At 40.5% G+C, this 13,471-nt stretch overlaps 1 protein-coding gene across 5 annotated transcripts in view; it reads right to left on the bottom strand.

Annotated features, from left to right (window-relative positions):
- Positions 1-13,471, bottom strand: part of USP12 (ubiquitin specific peptidase 12) — a 47,020-nt gene that overhangs the window by 33,060 nt on the left and 489 nt on the right. For 4 of the 5 annotated variants that reach the window (XR_015704681.1, XM_087757203.1, XM_087757205.1 and 1 more), the window contains exons 2-3: positions 9,839-9,972; positions 184-264 (exon numbers count right to left, since the gene is read on the bottom strand). Coding sequence is in view for 4 of the 5 variants with exons in the window: in XM_087757203.1 (XP_087613329.1) it covers positions 184-264; positions 9,839-9,946 (189 nt within the window). In the remaining variant the exon portion in view is untranslated. The remainder of the gene's footprint in view (positions 1-183; positions 265-9,838; positions 9,973-13,471) is intronic. The other variant, XM_087757204.1, reaches the window with a different exon arrangement.

The raw sequence follows: 13,471 nt of genomic DNA, 5'->3' as shown, positions 1-13,471 counted from the left end.
TCGACAATTATTTCAGTAGCATATTTCAACAAATACATTGAATATTGGAACACATTTCAGTAAGTATGTATATTCACTGATCATATCTTTCAGTGTTTTAATTATTTACTCAGTCGCAGTCTTGTAATTTAACAAATCCACTGGTGGCATTTCAAAGCAATGAGGTTATGGACTGAAACTTACATTAACCAAACCAAAATAGTGCTCATTGACTGGAAATTGTTCTGGACCAATCTCTTTCTCCAAAGCTGAGGCATTGGCGCCCTAGAAAAATCAAAAGCAGCAAAATATTAGTGTTGCAGCTATGTACACAGTGAATTTAACTAGTCGAGAAAAAAAAGTAACATTTTTTGGCAAGGATAAATGACCAAAACCAACCAACCAAAAAAAAACCCAAAAACCCCTGGTCACAACTACAGACCTTGCTAACACAAAACCAGTATCTTCAGATCTCAGACCATAAGACTTCAGGGTTACTAAACTTACTTACACAGAACCTCTCTCTAGTCAGGAGGGAGGAAAACAAGAATAAATGAGTGACTAAATATTGAAAATGGATGAAACACCTTCCTGTCTGTACCCTGGAGGAGGGGGGAGAAAGTGGAGTTTGTGACCCAGCTCAACAATCATACGTGGCAAATTAACCAAACTTGTTTAGTTAGTCTATCGCTTAATGCAAAGACAAGCTCGGAGGCAGGATAATATTAGCCATGAATGCAGAAAAATCAGCCGTTTTAGTTCCCTGTTGATTTGCAGTTTCAGGATGTCTAGATTGTCCACAAAACCATTTCACACAGGTCTTAAAGCAGACAGCAAGTCTTCTGTGCCATAACTGCATACCTACATACTACTAATAAAGAAGAACCTAACACTCTTCCACCACAAGAAAATTATTTCAACATAATCCAAAATACCTTAGAGATATGTGTTTCCAAATATGCTCTGTTCAAAAATATCTCAAAGTAAGTTATATCATTTTCATGTATTTTCAGGTAATTACACTGTTTTGATGCTCTGTATTTATTATTTTCAGAGTGGAGCTTCTTTAATAACAATTGCATTAATATAGTATTGCAAAGCAGGTGATACAAGGCCAAATGGTGAGCTCCTCTTAACAAGTGTAATTTTCATACTGTGTAGCACATTTCAGAAAGTTAAGAAATGCAGATTGTTCATAGGAAGCAAAGAGACTGGTCCATTCCACTTATACTGAAAATACAAAACATTCAAAGTGCTTTGCTAAATACCTTGAATTTTGTAAAATTAAAAGACAACATGGTACAGCTAGTGCTGGTGTGCATTACAAATGCTGCAGCCTTTGCCCAACATCTCTGTTGGGTCTGATCCTCAAAAAGAAGTCAGAGAAGGTAACTTTGATTACTCTGTAGTTCTGCACTCTGTAGACTGTTGACTGAACTGGTGCAATAAACACTGGGTTTCAAAGGACAGAGAGGGCTTTTATTTAGAGACAGAAAAACCTCCGCGCTCGAAAATTCAGAGAACAAAAAAAACCCCTAGCCTTCTATGAGCTCTTACACTGATTGCTTTTAGAGTAAAGCAAATGGATCCAACTCTAGATCCCTTTTGTGGCATACAACACTGATATATATATATCTATATATATCTATACATATCTCCTCTATCAAACTAATACATGAGCATGAATATTGCAGCCTAAAGTCAGGCCTAAGTGAAGCTAAAATAGCACATAGTATACAGCAAAGAATCTTGAAAACAGATGCGACTCATTCCCACAAGTTCTTCCTTTACACCAAAGATTTAGCAAATAGCCCTAGACATTACAACAATAAAATCAAATTAAAACAGCACACAGGATTTCACAGATTAATTACAGATAGGGGGAAGGGGGATAGAATTAAAATTAGGACTGAATCAAAATGTATGAAATTAAAATGGAAGTCTATTATGTGGTATCTGCCATGATCTGATTGTGGTACTGCAAAACTTAAGAGTGGTTAGGCAGTCTAGCTTAGTAGTTCTGAAACTGGAAACATGGTCAAAGGCCCATTAGGAGGTAACAACTTTAACTAGAATAGAGCAAAAGATAGCGTAACTCCACGCTTGAGACAGTACAGCTCTGCTCCATTAACACCACAGCCCCAGCTGCTTTTTCATCAGTCATATCCTAAAGCCTCTCCTTTACTGGTGATTTGGCTGCAGGGCTTATTACTTTAGAAGCCGTTCTCAAATGGTGATGGTGGTGGTAAGGAAAAGGGTCATTTATCCTTGCCAAAAACCCCTCATTTAAGATTAAAGCACTCCACAACTTCTGAATATTTAGTTTTGCAGCCTTATTGAAACACACCCACAAGCTCTGGCAAGGCGGATATTATTTACAAATAAACTAGAAAAAAGGACCTGTGGAGGCCTTTTTACCCGATTGTTAAAATCTCTACTTCTTTAAAAATAAATACATTCAAGAGCAGGCTTTTAGGAAATTCTTTCTCTTTTCGAAGCTAGGGTGGAGTAGCTGCTTTATTCTATATTTGGAAGGAAAAATATTATCGTATAAACATTGATGTTTCTGTTTTGTACAGACCTGAACACTGTTTTCTAGCACAATAAAGATCCTGACTTGGCAATGAGAAAGACACGCTAAGATACTCTAATATATTTATGGTTTTCTGATTATTCAAGGCTGTTTCATTCAAGGCTTAGACTTTCACATGATTTCAAAGCACAGCATTATCTATGTTTGAATGCAGTTGTTTATGAATGTTTTATTACTACAAACCAGCATGGACGTTTTACACCAATATAAAAACCCTCAAGCTACTTAAGACTTCCCTCTACAGCTCTCTTTTTGTCTATCATGAAGGACGTTACTCGTCCCCCCAAATTAATCATTTATACTGTGCACAGCGTGTTGGTTGCAGAGAGTGAAAACTTAGTATGCAGCAAGGGCTTGAAAGAGTATGCTAAAATGCACGTTCACACCTGACCTGTAAAAGCTATTTTAAAACCTAACTACCCCTTGATACAAAAGGCTTCCCGTTCAGCATTACAGTACACATTATCAGTCCCAGTTGACTCTTCCATTACGCAAATACAGATGCAGAGGGGAAGCACTGCGACACCACCAACTATTATGGTACCACATCATCTTTTGGACAAGAGGACAGCAGAGGTTTAAGGCAGAAGTGGAGTCTATCTATCTCTTTCCATCAGCCAAGATGGACTTATTGGGCTTGGGGTCTACACTTGCGAGATTTCAGTCTCTGATGTATGCTGCACAGTATAGAATTGCTTCCTCTGCCACTGAACTGGGATGTGGGAAGATCCCAAAATGAACCTCTCTTTTTTGGGGCTCACTGAACAACCCATACAATAGGAGCTCAGTCCCCACACAGCAACTTGGCTTTGACATTGTGCAGGGGACAGAAAGGGACATCATCAACTTTGGTCAGTACACCCACCTCCAGTCTCCCTGCCCGCCTGATCGGAAGCACACAAGGTCATTACCCAGAAGTGGGAAGGAACAGAGGCACAACAGAAGTCCAGAAAAGCTAATATTGCAATAGTACTGGCATTTACCAGTTTTTGCATCATACTAGTATAAAACCCATACGTCACCAAATGCTGCCTTACATTACCTGCCTTCCAGCACAGAGATAATTATACAGGCATACAGAAAACGTATTTGTCATGGTTACCACACTATACCTTTATAAAGCGGAAAGTTCAGCAACTAAGGTGTGTATACAAGAACGCAATATGAAATCCAGATTTGCTTAACTTTTATTTGTTATTGAAAATAATTCTGGAAACAATGTTAAAATATCAATGATTATAAAAGAGTGTTCTCACACATAATGAAAGTCAGGTGTAAAGCTGTACACTTCATCCTGTGTTTAACTTCAAACCGATACGAGAAAAATCATGAGTAATCTTAGTTTAACCATGTTCAAATCAGTTGAACATTTATTGCTTATCTCCCCCACCAAGTTAAAGAAAAAGGCTATATTACTGGATTTATCAAAGATTCCCTTAGATGCTAATTTCTTAATGATGGGATAAGAATCCGTGTTTACCATGGAAGGCCCTTAATTAAGTTTCTCAACTTTTATTTTCAAAAGAGCTCGAGGTTTCTATAAATTAACACATTGAACATTGACGAAATGAGTGTTTATTTCAGTTTAGTGGAATCGAAGCCCAGAAAACACACTGGGAGAGGAAAGTGTAGTATCTTTTAATTCAGTACAGTTGAATTTTCCTGATTTTCAAGTTTTACAGATACACATTCTCCCAAAGTTCTAAAATAAACTAAAAAACCCTGACATTGTACATTTCGACGGAAAAGAGGAAAAAAAAATATAAAGTGCAGACATATGATGGGGTTTTTTGTTTGTTTAGTTTTTCACTTGCTAAAGCAATAATATTGCTAAATGCCATTTCCACTTTCATTATTGCCTTTTCTCACTGCCTCAGAGGTCACACTACTGTGGTGCTGCATGTCGAACTAGTACTCCTGAGACACGCTGATGGCTAACATATGGATGAGCTAATTGGAGCCAATCTGTAAAGCAAATCAGTTGGTGCTTACGACCTGACATACACATTTTGGGTTTCAGAGGGTTTTTGCCAGATTAGTTCTAGGCTGGCTCTGTGACTGAACACCCAGCTGCAGCTGAACTATGTTGCTTGGTTTAGCTTCCTCCAAAAGGAATGTAATTTGTGCACTCCAAGACCACTCCAAGATGCAAAGCAAAGTATGGTAAATTGGGATGCCTGGGAGAATCACTTCAGAATTGCACACACCTTACCTGAACTAAAACACTAATGAAAATGCACCCAGCACTTGTCTAAAGAAAAAAAAAAAGCCACCCTATATTAAAAATACTGTCTAAAAACATGTCAGCAAGCAGGCAAACAATTGCAGTTTTAAAGTGTCCTACCTTCTTGTTATCATCCAACCTAGAAGGCAGCATTTCTCTTACAAAGACTTGATTCATAACCAGTCTAATGTGCTTTGAAGATTACACTGGTGTTAGTCTTACTGGGGTGAGATAGGGGCATTTGATCCCTTTCTAGAATAACTATCAATTGATAACTTGGTGGGTCATCTTTTCAGTAGTCTGCTGTAACAGCTTTCTCCTTTAGCTTTATTGAGTTGTAAATTTCCTGAGTAAAACCAAAAATTTCACCTTAAAAAGAAATTTCTTATCTCAAAACTTACATCGGTTGTCAAAATTCTGAAGATCCATTTCTCCCTTCACACATGCGCTATGCTAGATCCTGCCCTACAATGCCCTCAAGAAGCAAGGAACAATAAAGATAAAAGGTGACTCACATAACTAAACCATGTCGCAAAGGTATATCTAAGCCCAATTTTTTAAACATGACCCTAGCTATACGTAAGTGAACAACAACAACAAAACACACAAAACAGAACTTTTATTCTTCTTAGTGACAGAAAGGCATTACAAGTAAAAGGGAAATTCAGTAACCAGGAATAGCAATGTTTTCCTGAACAAGAATAAAACATTACAAGTGTAAAATTAATGTAATTTATAATTAGCAAAAATAAATCTCAGTATCGAAGCACTCATTTACTAGTGCTTTCACTCTTTTATGGCATGTATTACAAGACTCTTCCTTGTCTGTGCCACTAGTGAAGGTATACAGAATTTCATAGCCTACGCTAATTAATGCCCCGTGACTGATGGAATCTTCTGTTAAAGAAGAAATACGTAGTCCTACTCTTCCAGTTATGTTTTATCAGAATATGTGAACTCCTACTTTTCCATGTATTTATATGAATCAGGATTAACAGCAAACAGAATAGCTATATTAAATCAGTTTATAGCTGTTGTTTCGACTGCAGTCAAAATGGAAACACATTTCTTTTGATACTGTTTCTAGCCCAGGAAGCAGAAGTAAAATATGCTGAGTGAAATTCAATAATCCCTGTTGTTCATTTATTTGCAAAAGAACATGCATTAGTAATACACAACTTGATAACCTAACTATGAAATACATGGATAGTTTCAGTTCATATTTTTAAAACACTTACAAATAGAGTTATTTTCTTAACTAATTAGTTTAAGACATAGTCCTGTATATTCTTATCATGTGCAGCTAAGACAAAAGTTTTTTTTATTGAGTACAAAGGAAAAACATCTCTGCCTGGGCAAGGAAAATGATAGCATAGCACAAAATTACCTTCACTGCACATTTGGTATGTCTACCACACCCATCTTTTTGAGACCCACTAAGCATACACAACATATTTTCCCTCACAGCAACTAGATATAGTCATACTTCCTTCTGTTTTGAATACTGAAGTCAAAGAAAGATAAGTTACTCTCACATATTAAGCTGAGACTCGGAGAATTAGGGCTCTGGGCTTGGCTCCTTCGTGGAATGAATCTTCAAAGCACGAAAAGATGTAATGATGCTTTTACAATTCTTCCCCAATTGCTGCCAGACTTGAAATGGACTCTGTCTACTACCTGCCCAATACAGAATGAAACCATACTGCTAAAAACTAAAATACTGCTGTGGTGGGTTAACCCTGGTTGGACGCCAGGTGCCCACCAAAGCTGTGCTATCACTCTCCCTCCTCAGCTGGACAGGGGAGAGAAAATATAACAAAAGGCTCATGGGTTGAGATAAGGGCAGGGAGATCACTCAGCAGTTACCATCATGGGCAAAACAGACTCGACTTGGAGAAAAATGAATTTAATTTATTGCCAATCAAATCAGAGTAGGATAATGAGAAATAAACCCAAATCTTAAAACACCTTCCTACCACCCCTCACGTCTTCCTGGGCTCAGCCTCACTGCCAATTTTCTCTGCCTCCTCCCCCCGAGCAGCACAGGGGGACGGGGAATGGTGGTCAGTTCATCACTCCTTGTCTCTGCCGCTCCTTCCTCCTCAGGGGGAGGACTCCTCACACTCTGCCCCTGCTCCAGCATGAGGTCCCTCCCACGGGAGACAGTCCTCCGCAAACTTCTCCAACATGAGTCTCTCCCACGGGCTGCTGTTCTTCATGAACTGCTCCAGTGTGGGTCCCCCGCGGGGTCACAAGTCCTGCCAGCAAAACTGCTCCAGCCTGGGCTCCTCTCTCCACAGGTCCACAGGTTCTGCCAGAAGCCTGTTCCAGCGCAGGCTCACATGGGGTCAGAGCCTCCTTTGGGCATCCCCCTGCTCTGGCGTGGGGTCCCCCACAGGCTGCAGGTGGATATCTGCTCCACCGTTAACCTGCCATGGGCTGCAGGGGACAGCCTGTCTCACCATGGTCTTCACCATGGTCTGCAGGGGAATCTCTGCTCCAGCGCCTGGAGCACCTCCTCCCCCTCCTTCTTCACTGGCCTTGGTGTCTGCAGGGTTGTTCCTCACATAGTGTCACGCTCCTCTCTGCAATCGCGCAGGGTTTTTGCCCTCCCCCTTCTTCAATATGTTACGCCAGAGGTGCTACCACCATCGCTGATGGGCTCAGCCTTGGCCAGCGGCAGGTCCGTCTTGGAGCCAGCTGACATTGGCTCTATCGGGCATGGGGGAAGCTTCTAGCAGCTTCTCACAGAAGCCACCCCTGTAGCCCCCCCTACCAAAACGTTGCCACCCAATACACTGCCAACAAGATAAGTCGTGTTTATACTGTATAATTCCAGAAAATTCCTGGGGTAACGCTGTTTATGACGTCAGGTGCCGTTGCTTCAGTTTCCTCCGATCAGCTGGATTTTCAATAGCATCGGTGCAACACATCCCATAATGACACTTATTAAGCGGGGTCCCAAAAGATCAAAACTATTACCTTCAAAGACTTTTAGTTAAAGGCTGAATTACACTAGCAGACAAGATAGGAAATCTGTGAGATGTATTTAAAAGAGGATCTCATGGTGACCTTAGAAAGCTTTCACTGCCTAAAAAGTACAGACTGTTATAAGCATTGTATTAATCTTTAAGAAAAATCAGACTTACCTAATCACCCAAAATGCAGAGGGGCAGGAAAAAAAAGAAAAAAAAGAATGCATTTGCTCAACCACTTTTGTTGATAAACTGCACGCTGTGGTGTGTTTCACGTGCTTTTTCAACCCACATAATTCCTGTTTCATAAGAAGTATGTTGCTTTTATAATTTCTCATTTTCATGGAATTATAAAAAGAACTTGAGTTTATGAAAAACAGTAAAAACGTTTTCCGGTTCTGGTCTACTTATATTAACACACCATTCTGGTTCTACACTACAAAAAGTTCTAGATTTTTTTTTTTCCCCCTCAACTGAAAGATGAAAAAGACCTTATTGAAATGAATCATTTGTTAAAAGCAATTAACTTTAGCAAACTTCCTAAGCTAGGGAAAAGAAGTTACCCCCCTATACAGGGCTTTTACACACCTCTTTCCTTCAACAAATTTGAAAGAGAAAAGTAGACAATATCAATTATTGGACAGACATTCTTTTGCCACATTTTTACAGAATCATTCCTAGAAGTTTGAATGCAAATTAGCTCCTTCAGTAGCTTAAAAAGTAAATACAAAGACTATATAAATGACCAATCTAAATATAAGCTTTTCTAGTAATAGAATAGTTATTCCCACTGACACAGCTAAAAATTCTGTTGGCAAGACTAGACTCCAAGTTTGTGTTTCATTGTTTCTTCGTGCTTAGAACTGTATACATACAGGTAAAAAGGAATGTTTATATAATTGAAATTATCCAACTAAGTGATATGCCAACTAAAGAATTCTCTGTGCTGGTATAAATATTGCTTTACAGCTACGCAACTTCAGGAATTTTTTCTTTGTGTCTCATATTTGACATTTGCTTTATATTAATTTAGAGTCAAATTCGTATTTTGATGTAAATTTAAACTAAATTTGTCTAAATTAATTAGTATACTACACAGTGTCACAAACCCAGTATTTCAAAGAGCAAATGTACAGACTCATCTTTTATTACCATATTGTAGCATGTTACATCTACAAAAATGATGATGACAAATGTCATAATCATGCATGAGTCTTAGTTTCATATTTATCATGAAATATTCTCCTGATAAGAGCTCCAACAGATGAGCGAACCTCCCTACTGTGGTTTAAGCTCTTACTCCAACTGTCTAACAAATACTTCTCCAAAATTTAACGTGCTTGCAACAGAATCACCGCAACAGAACACGTGCCTGAACACTCCGGTCCACTGATCAAGGCGAATGCCGGTCACGATGCCAGAGTGAAATGCAGCGGCTGAGGCACAGCACATGTTCCTTCTTGCCAACTCCGCTACATGGGCAAGTCAGCTGGATAAAGGACTACCATAACACTGCTGTTTTCTCTGTGTTACTTTAGTCCTCTTCTCTGCTCTCGTTGCTATCATCTCCTCACTTTGAAGCTGTGTTTTTCTACAACTTTTCTTTCCTTGCTGTAACTCGCAGTTCTCACTTCTTCCAGTATGAGACTTCTGTACACTTTCCTGTGGAATCTGTTAACCTGACCATCAATTAATGGTTAAGTATTATAATTTGTGCTTCAGAGGAAACAGTGCAATTAGAAGGAACAGGAGTGAGTACATCATAGCCATTTATGGCGGACTGCAAACTCTGGCAAACATCAATTTACATTAAGTGCAGATTTCACAATCAGATTTGAAAACCCTATTGTAAACAAAGAATTCCTTAAGCAGTAAGGAAGTCCATATAGGTATACCTATCTCACAGTTATTTATAAAATTTTCCTGCAATTCAGTGTTTTTATAAAGCCTCTCTGCTACGGCATCCGAGGTAGGTGCACTGCAGCCTTCCCTCAGCTGGGCACTTGCAGGGTCTCTTTCCTCCAAGCTTGCCTTTTTTTCCCCACATGCTTATTTGAACTTAAGTACCTCTGAGACCTCTTCGCCCTTGTCAAATGTGACTGAAACAGGCAAAAGGATACTGGTGACAGCACCCTTAGACAGGAGACAGGCAGGGAAAGGACAATAGCCAGCCATTCAGCATGATTCCACAAGTCTTACTCCTTTCAAAAACAAAACAAAAATTTGGATTGTTAAGATATGCACAGACTTCTCACGCAGAACACACTGTTACATCACGCAGTCCACATCTAGCTAAAGACTACGTATTTGATGTCAGTGTTGGGGGGCTGAATCGGTCACTGAAGACATTCAGTGACACTGACCCTGTATACAAGATGTTGAACTGGCAGATAGAGAAGGCAACACGTAGACAAATATCTGAAACATGAAGACAAGATTTTCATGTCTAAGGCTACAGCTTCTAGATCAGCATAGTTTTTAAATGCCATTAAACTTTTTCAGGCTGTGCTAACATTATCAACCAGTTTCTAGAAGAAACGCTGAAAAACAAGTACTACTGCCATTACAACTTCCTTCTATATGTCTGAGACTAACGTCTTTGCAGCTTTTTGTAGCTTTTAAGCTACAAAGATAATTTCTATCTTCTCTTTACTTCAGCTACTATAAGACTTGATACTTTTCAACTGGTGACAAGTGTTTGCTGGATTCTAGACAACGGAAACAAAAGTCAGAAGTACTAGATTCAATCTGTATTTTATGGGGAGTATAGTTTGGGGGACACTTTCATTGCAGTTAGCATGGGTTACTTTACCACTTCTCAGCCATGCATAAAACCCCCACATAATTCAGTCAGGTAAGGCTTTGACTGCAGTTTAATGCATGGATGAGGGTGAAAGACCAAGTTCTACCTTTTAACCTCATCCATTTTGCAACAAGAACAGTGGCTAAACCACTCAAGGGCAAAGGTATTTTCCAGTGCTTTTCCACAATCACCAGTCATGTAATTAAGACTTACTACAGCACGAGGAACCACGGGAGCGGTGATGTAGAGCAAAGAAGTCCAAGGAAGTTCAAAGGGGATACAACACTAGGAGACAGTACTAGAGGAAGAGCTCTGCCATCACTGGTGTGAACACTGGAGCATAGATCAACGAACTAATGAAGCCTACAAAAGAACCAACCCTTTCCAGACAGGATGTGCTCTTGTAAGATCATCTCAAAAGGCACCGTGGCTAACAAGCTAAAAATACTGGATATCACTCTTCGCCGTACCCACACAACCTGCCAGTACTGTAAAATGTAATATATTGCTTTCTAATATTCAGAGCTTGAACAACAAGGATAAGATGGATAAAATATAAGTGAGTAAGTAGAAGCGAAACTTGAATTTGGACACAAAAATGGAAGTCATGGAACGGAGGACTGCGATGGAAGAGCTTCTTCAACAGACTGCTCTGTTACACATTATAAGTGTATGCGCATGTTAGGTTTGTGTAGGCACAAACTGCCTCTTGACAAAAATTGCCTGTTACTGGTTTTGTACTAACCAAACACAAGAGAAACAACAGCCTGAGAGTTCTTGTAAGAGGCATGGGGAAAGGCAAGAAAAACTTGTAAGAATTTTTAGGAAGCTGTCTGGCAGTTTATCAAACAGTGGGTTGACACAAAGAAGAACTGCCAGAAAAAAAAAATAGTATTACTCAGCAATTATATTCCATTTTGATTTTGCAACAAAATATGCTTAAACATGAGTATATGGCTCTTGTTAAAATTAAAAAGATCTGCCTGACCATAACCACATTGTTGTAAACAACTCCACAATAAATACCAAGTGCTTCTTCACACTATCTTTACTGAAATATTTTTAAGCACAATCTTATATTATCTATTAAGTGCTGAAAAAACTTTTACAGCAGGTATCCTATGCTAGCTGTCCCATCTCACGGTACTATTAAAGCTCACGCATCAGAAAGGCCCAGGAAAAATCTTATGCCTGGAGTTTATCCACCTCAGTGCACACGATTATGACTGGACAGATAATACCTAATTGCCATCAGAATTTCAGCTTCATGGATATAGACACTTTAGTTAATCATAAGAAGATTTTTAGTAGAAAAAAACTGTTTTGAGATTGACCTAAATGCCAATGACATAATGTCAACGACATAATATAATTTCTAATAATCATACATACAGAATAAGATTAAACTAGCTGCTTGGCCAGTCCAGACCTACAACTTCTATGCTCTCCAGAAGCAGAAAAGTGAGGTCCCATACTGGACCTAAATCAAGAGGCCAGCACTGAGTTTATGTTGACACAAAGGCTAGTAGTGGTCAGCTGTGGGTGAAAACATGTTAGCTGGAATTGCAATAAAACGAGATCCTAGCTCAAGGATCAATCACATTGACTCCTCAACAGCCTAACCTAAAATCTAACTACTTCAGAGAACGAAAACTCCTGAAGCACATGGTGTACGTCCTACAGCATTTGGCCATATAAAGATGTTGGTATACAGCTCATGAATTCAAGAGGTCAGATTCTCCAAGTCCGAATGAAAAGACGTGATCTCCCATACCACAAAACACATTACTCCAGCTGATCAACAACCACCTGAGCAACCTCACCCCATGGGTTTACAGACGTTCATTCAAGATTCCCACGGGCCACCTCTGAAATGTCTGTTTGAGATGTTAAAGCATCTTTGCAGCAAAATTTATGAAAACCATAAATCAGTTTCCAATAATATAAAATGTAAGCATTTCCCACTGTTGACATTATGATATGTCATAATCCCCGTTCAGCAAATAAACAAACCAGACGACAGAGTGCATTTTTCCTCTTAACCATCTCTTCCTTTCCCCTGTGGAAACAGATTTGGGAACAAGAACTTTCATTTGGCCACGGAATAGGTAAGAATAGAGCACAAATGCGAGATCTTCAGCTGTGAACCATCAACGCAGCTCTTCCATGACACGTAGTGACTTCTACTGACTAAGGGATATTTCCTTCCTTAAATTCAGCATTCCTCCATCAGTGAATCTACCTAGCTCCCCACCCCTCTTTAAAAAACCCCAAGAGAGCCTTATCACATCTGTGTATCTGCTCATAGCTCTAATTTATCGAGAGAGAGGGTAATGAAAAAGCAATCGCTGGAAGAAGCCTCCTACCAGCACCCGGATCGATGCAAGCAAGCCAAATTGCATGCCAACGCGCGGAGCCTGCTTGCCTGAACCCATCAGGCGGGATGCTGACACTTCGCGGGGTAACCAGAGGAGCACCCCTCTGCTAACAGGCAAGGGAGGCAATTACAGCCCCACAATTACAGCAGGAGGAACGTGCTTGGAGAGCTGGGGACAACTACGAAGTGGATTGGGAGAAGGAGGGGTGCTTCTAGAAACCCTGCCCTAAAAGCCTACTTGCAAGCAGCAGCCCCGCACTCGAGGCAGCGTCCCGAAGCTCTCCCCCCCGCTGCGGGCACGCTTCGGGGAAAGGCTGCGCTCCCACCCCACGCACGCCTGCCCCGTTCACGGCCAGGATCCCGCCTCGCCCCCGGCCGGCCTCCGCCGATCGAGGCTGAGCCTCCCAAAGCCGATTAACCCCGCTCCGCTTCCCATCCCCGTCCCCGGGCCGGCCGCCCCCCCCCCCCCGCCGCCGCGCCGCCCACCGCCGGGGCGCCGCGCACAGCCGGCCTCCCCCGC

The sequence above is a fragment of the Nipponia nippon genome, unplaced genomic scaffold (assembly GCF_047370975.1).
Source record: "Nipponia nippon isolate SJK-2023a ecotype South Korea unplaced genomic scaffold, ASM4737097v1 scaffold_2, whole genome shotgun sequence".
NCBI classification, from domain to species: Eukaryota; Metazoa; Chordata; class Aves; order Pelecaniformes; family Threskiornithidae; genus Nipponia; species Nipponia nippon.
This window is presented reverse-complemented; position numbering and strand designations above follow the sequence as displayed.